This window comes from Oncorhynchus mykiss, chromosome 17, assembly GCF_057628025.1.
Source record: "Oncorhynchus mykiss isolate SJ-2025 chromosome 17, ASM5762802v1, whole genome shotgun sequence".
Taxonomy (NCBI): Eukaryota; Metazoa; Chordata; class Actinopteri; order Salmoniformes; family Salmonidae; genus Oncorhynchus; species Oncorhynchus mykiss.
The window spans coordinates 2,666,516-2,684,372 of record NC_143038.1 but is presented as its reverse complement, the minus strand read 5'-3'; the positions used below and the strand labels follow the sequence as shown (position 1 = coordinate 2,684,372).

General features: G+C 41.9%; 1 protein-coding gene across 2 annotated transcripts; it reads left to right on the top strand.

Annotated features, from left to right (window-relative positions):
- The first annotated feature begins 8,880 nt into the window (after positions 1–8,880).
- LOC118940357 (prostaglandin E2 receptor EP1 subtype) lies at positions 8,881–15,122 on the top strand. 2 transcript variants are annotated; one of them, XM_036949357.2, is made up of 5 exons: positions 8,881–9,448; positions 11,659–11,786; positions 12,022–12,582; positions 12,998–13,258; positions 13,648–15,122. In XM_036949357.2, the coding sequence occupies exons 2-5, from the start codon at positions 11,700–11,702 to the stop codon at positions 13,924–13,926; spliced, it is 1,188 nt and encodes a 395-aa protein (XP_036805252.1). In that variant the 5' UTR covers positions 8,881–9,448; positions 11,659–11,699; the 3' UTR covers positions 13,927–15,122. The 2 variants fall into 2 exon arrangements, with proteins under 2 accessions (XP_036805252.1, XP_036805253.1); XM_036949358.2 differs by lacking the exon at positions 8,881–9,448 and adding an exon at positions 9,794–9,885.
- Positions 15,123–17,857: the final 2,735 nt, after the last annotated feature.

Genomic DNA, 17,857 nt, shown 5'->3' with positions numbered 1-17,857 from the left:
TCCTTATTAATCAGTGACCTTAATACATCAATTAAGACCTAGACAACCAGGTGAGGGGAGTTCCTTATTAATCAGTGACCTTAATACATCAATTAAGACCTAGACAACCAGGTGAGGGGAGTTCCTTATTAATCAGTGACCTTAATACATCAATTAAGACCTAGACAACCAGGTGAGGGGAGTTCCTTATTAATCAGTGACCTTAATACATCAATTAAGACCTAGACAACCAGGTGAGGGGAGTTCCTTATTAATCAGTGACCTTAATACATCAATTAAGACCTAGACAACCAGGTGAGGGGAGTTCCTTATTAATCAGTGACCTTAATACATCAATTAAGACCTAGACAACCAGGTGAGGGGAGTTCCTTATTAATCAGTGACCTTAATACATCAATTAAGACCTAGACAACCAGGTGAGGGGAGTTCCTTATTAATCAGTGACCTTAATACATCAATTAAGACCTAGACAACCAGGTGAGGGGAGTTCCTTATTAATCAGTGACCTTAATACATCAATTAAGACCTAGACAACCAGGTGAGGGGAGTTCCTTACTAATCAGTGACCTTAATACATCAATCAAATTCAAGGTGAGGAGGGAAAACCTGCAGACACTCAGCCCTCCGTGGAATGAGTTTGACACGTGATTTAAAAAGAAAATAGGTTGCTAAAAAATATATATATATATTTATATATATATATAAATATATATATATATTTTTTGACATAAGTATTTTACAAAGTAAGTATTCATATATCTAGGCCAATGGATGGCATGGTATAAAATGTATAACCAAGTTAAAGGAGTGTTTAATGGCTGTATGTCCTGCTTGTTAAATGATAAGGATAGTTCAGAAGGATAACACTATATACTCACTGTAAAGGTCCATCTCCATATGATCAGCTGTGTAACCAAATGGAGGAGAAACAACTGTGGCATCAGCTCAGGTTTCCTTTTCTCTCATTTGAATCTAAAACGTCATTTGTGCAACCTTCGAGGTCAAAGGTACAGTAATTTGACCTCAAACCTTGCCGCCCACACTGAAGCCTTATTGGTAGGCTACAAGGGAGTAACAGGAAATGATTTACATACTTCCACGCTTACTTTTCTGGAATTGTTTATTTATGTTTCACAATAGATAAATGTAACTAATGTTTACTCAGATATGGTCTGTTGCCAGAAAAGGGAAAGTGAAGATGGAGAAATGTGAGACAACATAACAGCATGTGGGAATGTGGGAATGACTCTAGCTTAGCTATTACAACAAAAATCTGACGCATACTAAGACAATATAATAATGTTTATATTTTACAATAGAATAGATAGATACAGTCCTTGTTTCGGTTTCAGATCTTTGGCCAGAAAAGTGAGAAGTGATGAAATGTGTTGACAGGAGCATATGGGCATTAGAGAGAGTTAGCCATCACAACACAAATCACACGCATAATAAGACAGTCTAATGATATTTAGAAAAGACAAGTTCATGGTTTTCCTCAAAATGCTGCTGAGCTGCCAGAAAGGAATTTGCATCCGTTATGAAATGTGTCACTAGAGGGACTACTAGACTGATTGCAGATCTGCTTGTGTTTTCATGTATGACCATAGGAGTTGGCTAGACAGCACACACAGATCTGGAATCAGTCTAGTAGTACCTCTAGTGACACATTTCATAACGGATGCAAATTCCTTTCTGGCAGCTCGGCAGCCTGACACTTTAGACCTATGGTTCTCAATCCTGGTCCTGGGGACCCAAAGGGGTGCACATGTTTGTTTTTGCCCAGGCACTACACACCTGACTCTAATCATCAAAGCATTTTAATGAACAAAAATGTGCACCCCTTTGGGTCCCCAGGACCAGGATTGAGAACCCGTGTTTTAGACTGATCCCAGATCTGTTTGTGTTTTCATGTATGACCATAGGAGTTGGCTAGACAGCACAAACAGATCTGGAATCAGTCTAGTAGTACCTCTAGTGACACATTAAATAACGGTTGAAAATCCCTTTCTGGCAGCTCGGCAGCCTGACACTTTAGACTGATCCCAGATCTGGAATCGGGCTAAAGTGTCAGGCTTAAACATTTTAAGCATTTGGTTTGCATACTATTATATCCGTGGAATTTCAGGCTAATTGTTGTTATTGCAAAGAGAGAGAAAAAATGCCACACTGACCCACAGCTTAAATCCATCTTGGCCTCTCCTCCCCTCCATCTCGAACCCTCGTTGAAATTCTACTGGGCCTCATTCAAAGTATGAACCACCAAGAGCGCCAGAGGCTTTGGTCCAAATTCATAAGCAATAAATAATAAAACCGTTTTTCGGCGCACCATTTCGACAAGCCACAGTGCATTGAGTAAGTATGAAGACGAACAAAGGGTTTAGCTTTCAGCGATGTTCAGGATAACAGTGGGCTTTGGTTAGGTGTGCTAGTGTGAAAGCTAAATACAATATTGAGATCGGGTCTTTTATACAAATGTCAGGGACTCCACGTAACAGCTTGTGTTGCTTTGAGCTCATATCACTCTACTTGGCGACGTTGTGGAGTGGAGAGAGAAACTAGAATCAAGTCGATGCTGTTGAACAGATGCCATATCTTAATTTGAGCCAGTTTGCTACAACAGGAAAATAATCCATGCAGCAACAGGAAATGATAATTATTACGTGGATTGTAAATGTTGGACATTTTTGAAGGGGTTGGTACATTTTTCGTTAGGGTAAATCAAGTCTGAAATTTCAATGTGGAAGTTACACATTTCAGAAGCCTTTTTAAACCTCAAATACACTATACGTTTTTAAATGTCCTGAATTGCAGGAAAGTTCACCTGCAACTGATCAAATTAAGATCCTACATCTATCGGTTCAAACCTAGAGCTACATCTATTTATCTATATCTGTGGGTTCAAACCTCTTGGGATGATGACGACAGCTGTTTTCCGTGTTAGCGAAATACTAAACTGACCCACTAAACAACATAACTTGTCCTCCGCTTGTCCTCAACATCTGGTTTGTACATGAGTTATGTTTGGGGCAGCAGGGTAGCCTAGTGGTTAGAGCGTTGGACTAGTAACCAGAAGGTTGCAAGTTCAAACCCCTGAGCTGACAAGGCCTCTGTTGTTCTGCCCCTGAGCAGTTAACCCACTTCCTAGGCCATCATTGAAAATAAGAATTTGTTCTTAACTGACTTGCCTAGTTAAATAAAGATAAAAAATAAAATTGTTACCATGTAGGTAATTGCTTTCCAACATAATTATATGGTTTTAAAATATGTTTGATGTTCATTTTCTATTTTTTGTTGTATATTAGTTTAGTATTTGGTCCCATATTCCTAGCCCGCAATGACTACTTCAAGTTGACTCTTCAAACTTGTTGGATGCATTTGTTTTGATTGTGTTTCAGATGATGTTTTGCCCAATAGGAACAGAATAGTGAATCATGTATTGTGTCATTTTGGAGTCAGTTTTATTGTAAATATTTCTGTTTTATGTTTCTGAACACTTCTACATTAATGTGGATGGATAACCATGAATGAATCGTGAAGAATGATGAAAGAGAAAGTTAGAGAAAAACAAAGATCATACCCCCCCCCCCCCCCCAAATGCTAACCTCCCCTCTCATTGGTAATGGAGACAGGTAAAACATTTTTTTTTTTAAACATTGTGGGGGGGTACAATCTTAAACATTTTTTTTTTTAAACATTGTGGGGGGGTACAATCTTATTATAATAGTTTTTTTGGGGTGTGATTGTTGGTTACTGAAATATGAATATACTGATAATTAGTGCAGTGATTGATCAAAAACACATGCGTGACCCTTTTCTTTGACAAGATCTAACTAAACTGACTACTGGAAATGTTTGCCCTTGAAAGGAATTTGATTGTGAACTCGACACAGGTGTATTTTTAATTGGCAAGCCTTTCCTTGATGCACACCTGTCTTGTATCAGCCCATGTCCATTCCTCCATGGTCAGCTGTGGGAGCCAAGGCAATCCATCACTGACAGTGCTGTTCAGAAACTACAAGGCCTACTGCCCAAATGGCACCCTATTCCCTACATAGTGCATAGGGCTCTGGTCAAAAGTAGTGCACTATATAGGGAAAGCCCATTTGGGACAAAGCCTAAGACTACCCAGAGTGCATTTCAGCCCTAAGTGCCCAGAATATCAATAAACCCATTTTCTCCTCTTTGTCTCTGCTCTTGGTTTCAACATGGGGTTCTGGTGGAGAGAAGGCCTGGCCACGATAAACACCTATATTAGCATACCCCAGGTCGGGGGATTGAAATGTGTAAGTGCTCAGTGCTTGTAGATAAACACCGCGTGATGGATAGAAAGTGTGGAATATTCCATGAATCCATCGCTGTGGTAAATCTAAGAACCACTACTGTCTCTGTCTGTCTGAGTGTCTGTCTGTCAGACTGTCACCCTCCTCCCACAGAGAAAAGTAGTGAGGTAGCCTAGCTTGCCAGCGGAACCGAAAGAACCCAACCAACCGTTCCAGAACCAACAAGCTTCCATCTTCCTTCCATTCCACTCATCATTGTCATCTCTTTATGAATGGACTAAGTGCTTAGCGTCAACGATGCTGATTTGCATATTGTGATGTACTGTAGACATTCCAGTAGGCGTCCAATTTATCCTGTTGATTTTAGAGTGGCTAGATAGCATATGGCTTTCCAATCATGACAGCAAAACATCTCACTGTAAAACGTTTGCGGGACAGATTATGACATGGTTTGTGGTTTCTGCTTGTCTCTGTGAATAAATTGAATGACTGCATATTGTTTGATTCAAAATAACACTCACGGTGCTGTGTGCATGTGGACAGTTTGGCAAACAAAGCTGTTCAAATTATTTAGGACTGCAGCTGCTGTTGCCTGGGCATCAAGACTTCTGCAGTTGGAGAGGTTGTTCTGAAGGCAAAATACAGACAGAATAGCACATTATAAAGTCACATTAGACATGGTGTCAGCAGCTACTGCACCGCATCTGATAGGGTTCATTTAATTCATATTCATTCAACATCAGGTGGGTTTATTGCGTAAGATATTGAAGAATTTAGTGCAAATGAAGACTGGAGAGACTGCACAGAAGGAACTATCATCAGAAACTGATCGGAGACGCACAACCATCTCTATTCTTGGGTTTGGGGGTGACACTAAAACGCCTGAGACAGGTTGAGATATGGGGTGTTCAGCGATACGGACAGACTATGTTTTTTTCTTACCGCATGGGATGCAGATTTGGACGAAGTGCCGCGCACGCAAGCTGTATGCAGTGACCAAAGAGGACTTAACTGTGCTTTTCTTTAGTCTAGCATTTCCAACTTGATACGAACAGAGAGAGATCTTTATCCGAAACCTTTTGCCTGGCTTTTCCAACCCTCCATTTCGCTGCTCCATCGGAGAGCGGTTCAAAGGCCGGCAGGTTCGCTGTTGAGAAAGAAAAGGGGGGAAGAGAGAGGAGAGCAGTCAGTGGTTTTCAGGACCACTTTGTGGTCAGTGGGGAGATTGAGGAGCCGAGGGAGCCCGAGGAGGCCTCAGAGCCAGACTGGGTGTTGGAAAGGACAACGGGGCCGATGCACAGGCCAAATGGCAAAGTTTGCGAGCGCAAATTACCAAGAAAATCGGAATGGGGAACATTTTTCATAGAAAAATGGGGCCGGGGGGGGGGGACGTCTCCTCGGGGCCAAGTGCTTGACTTGACTACTGCTCTACGGGTCTGACTCCGACAACCCCAGCTGTTAAAAAAATAACGAAAGTTGTCTTCTTCTTGGTCCTGCATTCCGAATCCAACTTCCAAGATCAATATTCCCACAACTGTGGCCCTCTTAGAGATGAGGTGCATCGCAAAAGGCAACCTATGGAGCCCTATGGGTCCTGGTCAAAAGTAGGGCACTGTGTGGAGAATAGGATGCCACTTGGGACGCAGACATGTTCCTAATGGGGAAGGTTTGAGGCGTTCAAATCCTTTGACCTTCCAACGCTGTTTCGCGCTTCTTGATGATCAAGGTAGTCGGTTGTCACGCAATTCCTGCTTGTGTTATCAGATCCTGGCCTCCTACTGAGGAACGTTGAAAGAGAAACCACCTCCTGCCACTGTTAAGCCCGTTTGGTGCGGATGTGTGAGGTGAAGGTAGTCTGGCTGGTACCGATGTCGTTCTTTTCTGGCCTTAATGGCCATCTACTCTTATAGTCTCCACCTGGCACAGCCAGAAGAGGACTGGCCACCCCTCAGAGCCTGGCTCCTCTCTAGGTTTCATCCTAGGAGCCTTTTTCTAGCCACCGTGCTGTAAAAATGTAAAAAAGGCTTTATAATTAAATGTCATTGATTGATTGATTTTCAGGAATGTCACGTTAAAATGGGAAAGGAATTAAAGAGAAAGTAGGAAGTGAAATGAAGGAGATGTTTTCATGTTTCTTGCTTCGGAGGTTAATCGTTTTTTATATTAAAAGAGGTGACAACTAATATACTGTACCTCAATGTTACATTCCATTTACTTTCACACAGGGGTTGTTTTTCAGGTCCGATGTCACATTAAAATGGAATAAGGAATTTAAAAAAGGAAATGGGAAGTGAATTTCAGGAGATGATTTCACCTCAGATTGCTTCGGTGATTTTTTAGATCAGAAGGTCAAAACCCTCCTTTGTTGCACCTCGTTAAATTCCCTTTTCAGTTTTTTATGCGGCATTCCATTTACTTTTCACACGCAGGTTGTTTTTCTGATTGTGCGTTTGATCATTCTCGCCGTCTCCCACCTTCTTTCACTCTAACAGATGTTGAGGTTCTCACGTTGTGCTCTGGTTTTCTTGATAGACTACTCTTCAGCCAGACATCTTTCTCGCCATTTCAGCCTTCACAAAGCCTCTCTTTGTGAGAGATGTTTTGAATCATTTGGAAGGTCTAGTAGACCTGGGCCAGTCCAATGGAATACCAAACCAATGTCTCAGAGTATTCCCTCAGAACCATACCAAACATGAATGTCCTCTCTCTCTGTCTCTCTCTTTGTCTCTTTCTCCTCTCTCTCTTTCTGTCTCTTTCTCTCTTCCTCGCCCTCTCTTTCTCTCTCTCTTTCTGTCTCTTTCTCTCTTCCTCGCCCTCCTCTCTTTCTCTCTCTCTCTCTTTCTGTCTCTTTCTGTCTCTTCCTCGCCCTCCTCTCTTTCTGTCTCTCTCTCTTTCTGTCTCTTTCTGTCTCTTCCTCGCCCTCCTCTCTTTCTGTCTCTCTCTCTTTCTGTCTCTTTCTCTCTTCCTCACCCTCCTCTCTTTCTCTCTCTCTGAACTCCTTTCCATCCACTTCTTATTGCCCATAATCCAATGCCAAGCCACAAGCCTGTCTGCCCTGGCGTTGCCAAATAATTATTTAATTAAACAAACACGCGCACCTGTCTCCAGTGGGCAGTTCGAGACGAGCGCCACGCTTTGGTTGGACCACCTGACACATTCCTCCTATCACCTCTTTTTAGGCTAAGCTGTCAATCAAATAGAGAGAAAGACAGACAGTTTCAGCACTAAAGGAATAATGTTAGTAGTAATGGAAGGAAAATATTTCCCTAACTAAGCTGCATGGTCCCTGGGTAACCATATGAGTGAGTAGTAAAATTACATTCAATGTATTTAAAACCTGAGTGGGATAAGACACAGGCCTACAGTAAGTAGTATAAATATTAATCATTCTTGGGCTGATCAGAGTGAATTAATTCCCTTGATATCTGGGCTATCTATAGCAGGCTAATAAAGCCTGTCATAATCAATCGGGGCGGCAGGGTAGCCTAGTGGTTAGAGCGTTGGACTAGTAACCGGAAGGTTGTGAGTTCAAACCCCCCGAGCTGACAAGATACAAATCTGTCGTTCTGCCCCTGAACAGGCAGTTAACCCACTGTTCCCAGGCCGTCATTGAAAATAAGAATTTGTTCTTAACTGACTTGCCTGGTTAAATAAAGGTAAAATAAAAAATCACTGCATGAATTAAGTGTCTGGTTTAGAATAGATTTGCCTAATATTAGCCTATATCATACATTTAGATAGGAGAGTAAAAAGCCACTAGAGAACCAGTCTGCCTACCTCATAGGCCTACAGTATGTCCTCAGCAAAGTATTCAACTTTTACTGGGTCTGGCCTGATAGTTGACACCTCTAGTTATTTATAACATCATGTTTCATATGCAGCGTCAGCGTAGCAAGAGAGAAATGCTACCTCTCCTCTCGGTTTGCACTTTATCATCAATTGGAAACCACGCATTGATCCTAGGACCTGGAAAAAGAACACTGATCTAGAGAAATCAGATAGATCTCACTAGGGCGGCAGGTAGCCTAGCGAATAGAGCGTTGGGCCAGTAACCGAAAGGTCGCTCTTTTGAATACCCGAGCCGACAAGGTGAGACATCTGTTTATGAGCCCTTGAGCAAGGCAGTTAACCTTCATTTGCTCCAGGGGTGCCGTAATACTATGGCTGACCCTGTAAAACAACCCATTTCCCTGCACCTATCTGGTGTATGTGACAATAAAACATATACATTGTTTGCTACAATACCTCAAGGCATACTCTGAGATGCAGTAGTTAAAAACACTTGCAACAAATGTATTTTTACAGGAGCACAGAAAATAGCCTGAGTTACTGTATACCAGTAAGTAGAAGTATCATTTGACACTTTCCTATACAGGCTGCACGATACTGTCTAACCTACTGCATGTAGTGTTTCACCTCTTATAATGATGGGTTATTGATCACATGTTCATGCCATTTTTACTGAGCAATAATGATCAAATGAATCAATAATGGCTATTTAAAAACAACCAAACATTTAAATATTTCTGTTTTAAACTATAGATGTTTGGCAGCTGGTTATGGAACCATGGATATACAGACTGACATTCAAAAGTAATGTGACTCACATTGGCTACAGTAGCCTAGTATAACAGTGATCGTAAAACGTACATGTAAACATGGACAAATGACATGAAGAAGTGTTCTTCTATGTCTGAAAATAATATCACTTAAACTTGACTCACGGGGCCGCCCATGGGCTACCTATCCATTAGGACACTGCGCTATATAAAACGCTATTGAGAAGCACGCGTCAGAGAACCTGCGGTTCAGCCTTTCCGCAGCGCTGGAATATTCCTCGCGCTCACTCTCCGGTCATGAAACTCCAATCAAACGGATTTAAAAGCAGTGAAGGCAATTCTGTTGGGAAGTTGTTGAACTTTTGTTTTCCGAGAACAGTGGGGAATATGAACTCAATGTCATCATCCTGCCGAAGAGATATCATGGAACAATGGTTCTTCTTTTAGAGTACTTTTATTCTGCCCCACTCGGTTTAGGAAGACTTTGGTGAATGTGTTTCTTTGGATTATATCTATCTGCAATCTGGATTTAGAAAAAACACCGCGGACTATTCCGTTGACAGGGTGGACATCACCATTGACTGGAATTATTCATCCCTATCTGTAATGGTAATGATTATTCATGAAATATTTTCTTATCATAATTGTTATGGCTTTTTATTTTATTTTTTGTGTATGGCAACAGTATTAATAAAGGGTAAGCAAATGGACAGTTTTGGAAAAAAATGACCCTCCTCAAAGAAATGATGCTAAGAATGTTTCAGAGCCACAAAGACATGTCAGTGGTATGTTTGGCATGGTAGTGCATATTCAAAATAGCTAAACACACCTTCAACTCAATAATAATTACAGGGTGACTCGGTGATAAGGTCATCATTAGTCATCGAGTAGGGTGATTAGGATGATAGTGAAAGGTGACAGGTCAACCCAGAAAATGTCTTTGGATGTTTTCTGATTCATCCTCAGTGTCTTGATACGAAAAACTATTTGAGTTACATTTACAGTAAGGGTGAGCTGAGCCTGGAGAACTGTTTTCCTCAAGTTTAGTGAGTATGTAGGTCTATTCATGACGCATATATGCATTTATACTGAATGTAAACAGGTGCAAAACGACCTGTTGGGATTTGTTTTTACTATAGTAGAACAGAAAATAATAGAATATAATTGAGTAGAATAGAACAGCCTAGTTATTCAATGAGTTGGGTAGAATAATCTTGGCAGCATATATCACCTCTATCAGTGACATTAGACCAGTGAAAAAAACAGACAGATCTGTATTAGAAACATAGCCTCTAGACTGTCTGCCACATCAATACAATATAGACACACGGCTGAAGCACAAACACGTGTGTAGAGTTGTCAGAAATGTGTGTTTTTGCTTAAGATGTATTGCTTGAAAGTCTGCTTTTACACCAACGAACGCAGATCATTTGAGGCGGTTTAAAAAGCCTCAATGTGATGTCCATGTTTCCATGCTTCCCAAAGACAAGTGTTAATGTGAGGAAACCATTTTGTCAAGAGAGAGAGAGCGAGAACGTGTGTTGCCTGCCGCCTCCCTGATCTAGAATAGAGCCTGAGGGATTGAAGCTGCTCATGGAATGTGTCTCAATAGTTGTGCGCTTGTCAACAGGGAACTGTTATAACTTGCCCTTAGTTCTAAGCCGTCAGTGGCGTATGACTGATGTACAACAGATTGTGTGAGACAACAGAGAGTTTTTCAGCAGAAAAGTCATTACACCAGTGTGTGGAGATACTGCAGAATGGTTGTGTCTATATTTGTGTGCAGACAACCTCTCAGTTGTATCACAAAAATATCAGTTGTATCACAACTATTGTGTCAAATGCGTTGTTTTTCAATTGTACAACCTTAGTGTGAATTGAGCAGCTGTTTTGTGTCTCTAACCGCTGATACAGTATCAGATATTGTTTAATGATTCCTTAATAGTTATGTTTGGGAATTGGGGTAGAATGAGCAGATCCTAGACCTGTGGTTAGGGGTTAGGCGCTATTACCTCAAATAAACATTTAAAATAAAGTCAAATCATCATTCGTCATGTACACAGTTTACAGCAGGTATAAAAGTCGAAGTGAAATGCTTGCCTGATAGACGCTCAACAATGCAGTACAATATCAATCAAAATAAAAAGTAAATAAAAAAGAATGAGTAATTAGAGGAAGGTAGTATTCATAGTAAAACTGATATGTACACAATATAATGTACAGTATAGATAATGAATGTGTTATGTCAAGTATGACTGTGTTACAAATATAAAGTGGAGAGTGTCTTGGTTGCGCAGTTGAATAAATGGTATATAATAGAACAGCAGTGTTAAGTGTGTGTGTGTGTGTGTGTGTGTGTGTGTGTGTGTGTGTGTGTGTATGTTTGTGCTTGTGTGTTTGTGCTTGTGTGTAAGGGTTGGATGTGTGGAGAGTCAATGCAAACAGTATCTAAGGTACAGATGTTCTCTGAGGTGCAAATAGCTATTTTTTTGTCAAGTTTAAGTTTAAATGGGCTTTAAACCATATTCTATCTATGTGGGTTAAATAGGACAGAGAACAGTGTGAATTTGGACACATCTGATTCTGTGGTGTCATTCATGAGTTCCTCATCGTCATGATATGTTATAGCTAGTAGTTAGCTAGATAGGGAAGAAGACATGTGTTGCTGAAACTTGAGAGTCTGAATTCTAGTATTGACTGTGTGTGTTTTCCATTTATATTGCTACCTATACGATGACCCCATTCCCCCATGTTACTTACAGGTCATTGAAGCCTGAAATACCACTATAATCATATTGTCTTTCGCCTTCTCTTCCCAGCCTCTCTCAGTGATGGGGTTCCTGACCTTCAAAGCCCAGTGATGCTAGCCATGAATCACTACAACCTCTCCGGGCCCCCGGGGGCCCTCGACCCCCTCTCCAACCTCAGCCAGTGGGACACGGAGATGGTAGGTAGGCCAGATATTAGAGAAGTGGAACAGTAACCGGAAGGTCACTGGTTAAAGTCCCGGGGGCCAGAACTAGCTAATGGAGGGAGGCTGGTGTCACTTCTGTGTGTGTGTATGTGTGATGTCCGGTGGTTTGGATAAAATAAGACAGCAAAAAGACACAGTTCAGATTGTTCAGATTGTGTTCAGATTGTGATTGGACATAAAGTTGTATTGCATATTGCATATTGTATAGGTGGAAATGGAGAGTCTGGCTCACCAGGGGAACCTCACCTCGGACAGACCTATGTCCGGAGGCCCGATTGCAGCCGCTCTCTCCATGACCCTGGGCGTCATCTCCAACATCGTGGCTTTGTTCATCCTGGCCAACGCCTACTCCCACCAGCGCCGACGCTCCAAAGCCACCTTCCTCCTCTTCGCCAGCTCCCTGGTACTCACAGACTTTTTTGGGCACATCATCCCGGGAGCGCTGGTCCTCCGGCTTTACCTCTCTGGAGGGGTGTTCCCCGAGGCGGCCGCCGCTTCCTCAAACGGCTCGACCGACCCCATGTGCCAGTTCCTGGGGGGATCTATGGTGTTCTTCGGTCTGTGCCCGCTGTTCCTGGGCTGTGCGATGGCCGCCGAGCGCTGTCTGGGTGTCACGCAGCCACTGCTCCACTCCTCCTTAGTTACCACCACCCGTACCAAGCTGTCTCTCTCTGGTATCTGGCTGGTGGCCCTCTGCGTGGCCCTGCTGCCCTGTTTCCAGCTGGGGTCATACACCTACCAGCACCCCAACAGCTGGTGTTTTATCAAGGTCAGTAGCCAGCAGGGCTGGGGTCAATTAAAATTGACAGCTGTCACTTCAGAAAGTGATTTTAATAAAAAAATGAAGAAATGGAAAAACATTTGAAATAAATAGCTTCTACTCCTCCGTTTATTAAGAAGTAATTAAAAATAGATGCTGTTTTTTAATGTATTATTTATTGATTTAATTCAATTGGAATTGACCCCAGCCCTGGCAGCCAGATACTGAGCTCCCCTAATGCTTTAGGTTGAACATTCTCAAAGTTCTATGGCAGTAATTTAAACAATGTGACGTTTAGTAAAACTAGCACCATTAAAACTACCACCAAAAGCTTAATAGAAATAACACTAGTGTACAATAAGACAGGATAAAGTACAGAGTTATATACAACAACGACTAAATGTCTGTCTTCTCCTTCATCAAGGTCTTAGCGAACGACACCCAGGAAGCGGACGTAGCCTTTGTTACGCTCTTCTCCGGGCTGGGCCTGACGTCGCTGGGGGTGGCCCTAGTGTGTAACACCATCAGCGGGCTGACCCTGGTTCTGGCCAGGCTGAGACGGAGGCCATCGGGCTACTCATCGTCCCACAGCCACCGCTCAGTGGCCAAGAGCCATGATATAGAGATGGTGGTGCAGCTGGTGGGCATCATGGTCACGTCCTGTATCTGCTGGAGCCCTCTGCTGGTGAGTGGGACAATCTAGGACATGAACAAGTGTAGATGCTGATGCCACTGATTCCATCCACCACACCATGCCTATTCCCTACGCCCGCTACACATCTAGAAAAAAGTCACCCAACAACTATTCCCTACGCCCGCTACACATCTAGAAAAAAGTCACCCAACAACTATTCCCTACGCCCGCTACACATCTAGAAAAAAGTCCCCCAGCACAGGCCCCTTCAGTTTGATCCATTTGTACACTGAAAATACACAGGATAGTTTATTTTACGCATAATTATTTGAAAGAAATCGAATTAGGCCATCAATGCCCCATCAAAAAAAATAGGTTGCATGATGCTTCGGGATCAAAGTACAACAATGAACAATTATATCTCTTCTCTTATGCCCCAGATCTTCGGGCTCATGTCGGTGATGCGCTCCTATAGGGGCTCCATTGATAAAGCTGACATGGCCACCTACGAGACGTTGAATTTGATGGGCGTGAGGCTGGCTTCCTGGAACCAGATCCTGGACCCCTGGGTCTATATACTGCTACGTCGGGCCGTCCTCCGCAAGATCTACCTCATCACCAAGCGCCAGGCCGATTTGAATGGGAGTGTGCTCCGACGCTGGGAGGGGAACTCGTTTCAGAGCAAGAGCTCGGAGAACAGTCCCGTTAACAGGATATGAGATCATAACCAAGCGCCAGGCCGATTTGAAGGGGAGTGTGCTGCTACGCTGGGAGTGGAACCCCTTTCAGAGTAAAAGCTTGGAGAAGAATACAGTCAACAGGATATGACTGTGTGACCGACGGTGTTCAAGTGAATGCCAGAAGAAGACTGCATTAGCCCGCTAAGCTAAAGCCTAGTATTGACCAGGGAGCCAAAGCAACTCTTTAGGTCTCAGGCAAGGTTACTCATCATGCAGCGAGCGTGGTCCTTGGTACTTGTGGTGGTCACCGACAGAAAAAGAGGACATTTCTGTTATCCCGTATAGTGAAGGATACGATGCTCTGAAAAATGAGGATTACATGTTCTTCAGCCATGGCAGTATCTCTCAATCTTCTTTATCACAGTGACTGGCAAGCTAAGATCATCCTCCTTTGGATATCTCTTAAATTAAAACTAGGAATTAAGTACGGACATACCTGGTGTCCGAGAAACGGTCTTTTGGACCAGTCAGTCTGCCTTATCCCACAGACCGAGAATTGAGAAACACAATACCCCACAGATGGAAAGTTGAGAAACACAATACCCCACAGATGGAGAGTTGGGAAGCACACTACTCCACAGACGGAGAGTTGGGAAACACAATACCCCACAGACGGAGAGTTGGGAAACACAATACCCCACAGACGGAGAGTTGGGAAACACAATACCCCACAGATGGAGAGTTGAGAAACACACTCGCATAGTGAGTAGGTCAAAGGCTTGAAGCTTATGAAGATGTGCAGCTATCTGAGAGATCAGAAGTTCAAAGCCTAGCTACATATCTTCATGAATAGAATGTAGCACAGAAGAATATCACAATTCATTCAACATATTGGATCTCATTTGTGGAATGTTACATTTGATTATTCTGAAGTCTGTTGGTTAAGGTTTAACAATTACATTTTAACATCATCGATGTCTAACGATTCCAGAACGACTCCAAAAAAAACGGAGTTGTATGCTATGTAAATGTTATGCTAAGATTGAGATTGCTTGTTAAGTAAAGGGAGAACTACGATTTTTTCCTGAGCTTCTGATGTATACAAATGCTACTTCATGTCAAATATTGAACAAGTTCTAAATATTTATTGCTTTTCCTCAATTCTCTGGGGACGTGTAAAGAAGTTATGGAAAGTAATTGAAGGTGATGAAATAAAGAAGAATGTTTTGACTGAATTAGATACCGTTGTTGTCCTTTTTTTTCTCCTCTCCGCCAAGGTATTAAATACAGTATTACAATAATACAGTATGTTCAAACGGTGTACAGTATCCTGAATATACGGTGGAAAAACACACGATGCAAAGAAATGAAATGGTGTAACTGGGTCCATTCTAGTAAACAGTGACTATTATGCTCAAGTGAATTTTGTTTGATAGGAAACTGAAGATAAATGCTGCAGCCTGCTTACCGCCTACGTAGTTCTCTGAAAACTTTCCTCTCACATAACTGTATATTTGACACAGCTTTTAAATCATACGTTTGGAGAAAGGCCAAAGTCAGCAAAACACCAAATTCCCAAAACACATGCAACAACACAAGCCAACCCAGCAAACCAGGACTGAGGGTCATGATAACACCTCATAAAACATCCCTGTTCAGTTCTAAGTCCAACACTTGATTTATTTATTTCTCAGGGCCCCGCAGTCTTGTCTACAATTCATATATTCTGTCTGACTTGGTCTTTTTTTTCATTCAAATGATAAGATGCTGGAAACTATGCTCGAAATGTGATTCCCATGGGACAAGAGCAAGAAAGGAATGCTGGTTTAGAGTCAGTAAATTAAATAGCAAATTATATCGACCATGGCAGTCAATAAATAACACTCATAGTTCTTTCCTATAAAATGTTTGACTCCAAGCCACACTGAATAAAATTGTGGTAGCCACGTATGTACAATTGAAGTCGAAAGTTTATATACACTTAGGTTGAAGTCATTAAAACTAGTTTTTCAACCACTCCACAAATGTTTTGTTAACAAACTATAGTTTTGGCAAGTCAGTTAGGACATTTACTTTGTGCATGACACAAGTCATTTTTCCAACAATTGTTTACAGACAGAATATTTCACTTATAATTCACTGTATCACAATTCTAGTGGGTCAGAAGTTTACATACACTAAGTTGATTGTGCCTTTAAATAGCTTGGAAAATTCCAGAAAATTATGTCATGGCTTTAGAAGCTTTTGATGGGCTAAGTGACATAATTTGAGTCAATTGGAGGTGTACCTGTGGAGGTATTTCAAGGCCTACCTTCAAACTCAGTGCCTCTTTGCTTGACATCATGGGAAAATCAAAAGAAATCAGCCAAGACCTCAGAAAAAAATTGTAGACCTCCACAAGTCTGGTTGATCTGAGGGAGCAATTTCCAAACGCCTGAAGGTACCACATTCATCTGTGCAACCAATAGGATGCAAGTATAAACACCATGGGACCACGCAGCCGTCATACTGCTCAGGAAGGAGACACGTTCTCTCTCCTAGAGATGAACGTACTTTGGTGCGAAAAGTGCAAATCAATCACAGAACAACAGCAAAGGACCTTGTGAAGATGCTGGAGGAAACAGGTACAAAAGTATCTATATCCACAGTAAAAAATAGTCTTATATCGACATAACCTGACAGGCCGCTCAGCAAGGAAGAAGCCACTGCTCCTAAACCGCCATAAAAAAAGCCAGGCTACAATTTGCAACTGCACATGGGGACAAAGATTGTACTTTTTGGAGAAATGTCCTCTTGTCTGATGAAACAAAATAGAACTGTTTGGCCATAATGACCATAGTTATGTTTGAAGGAAAAAGGGGGAGGCTTGCAAGCAGAAGAACACCATCCCAACTGTGAAGCACGGCGGTGGCAGCATCATGTTGTGGGGGTGCTTTGCTGCAGGAGGGTCTGGTGCACTCCACAAAATAGATGGCATCATGAGGGAGGAAAATCATGTGGATATATTGAAGCAACATCTCAAGACATCAGTCAGGAAGTTAAAGCTTGGTTGCAAATGGGTCTTCCAAATGGATATTGACCCCAAACATACTTCCAAATTTGTGGCAAAATGGCTTAAGGACAACAAAGTCAAGGTATTGGAGTGACCATCACAAAACCCTGACCTCAATCCCATAGAAAATTTGTGGGCAGAACTAAAAAAAGTGTGTCTGAGCAAGAAGGCCTACAAACCTGACTCAGTTACACCAGCTCTGTCAGGAGGAATGGGCCAAAATTCACCAAATTTATTGTGGGAAGCTTGTGGAAGGCTACCCGAAACATTTGACCCAAGTTAAACAATTTAAAGGCAATGCTAGCAAATACTAATTGAGTGTATGTAAACTTCTGACCCACTGGAAATGTGATGAAAGAAAGAAAATCTGAAATAAATCCTTCTCTCTACTTAATTCTGACATTTCACATTCATAAAATAAAGTGGTGATCCTAACTGACCTAAGACAGGTAATTGTTACTAGGATTAAATGTCAGGAATTGTGAAAAACTCAGTTTAAATGTATTTGGCTAAGGTGTATGTAAACTTCAGAATTCAACTGTATCTTCACCAGTTTAGATATCTCAAATAACACCTAGCTGTTGTTTAGATTTGTTGTGCTTCTGCAGATCAGAAGGAACGTGTGTTGCGTCTCACCCAATTTGATAAGTTTGAAGTGTCGTGTGTGTCTCTTCGGAATCGGGCACCCCTCAAGGGGGTTATAGTTGGCATCTCGTGAGAAGTTGATTTTGAAGAGATTCAAAATATTCCTGGGGTGATTGATGCACATCGGATGAATTGTGTGATGAATGGTGAAAAAGTGAAGAGTTTATCTGTTCCTTTATTTGTTGATATGGAGACTCTCCCTACTCAAGTGCAGTTGGGGTATATAAACTACAGAGTCAGAGCATTTATCCCAAGACCAATGGAGTGTGGCCA

What these genes read in the sequence shown, in the direction of transcription:
- LOC118940357 (XM_036949357.2), top strand. Translation starts at nt 11,700, where the DNA reads ATGCTAGCCATGAATCACTACAACCTCTCCGGGCCCCCGGGGGCCCTC. An exon ending in ACAGCTGGTGTTTTATCAAG is followed by an intron (nt 12,583 to 12,997) that starts GTCAGTAGCCAG and finishes TCCTTCATCAAG; the next exon opens with GTCTTAGCGAACGACACCCA. An exon ending in TCTGCTGGAGCCCTCTGCTG is followed by an intron (nt 13,259 to 13,647) that starts GTGAGTGGGACA and finishes CTTATGCCCCAG; the next exon opens with ATCTTCGGGCTCATGTCGGT.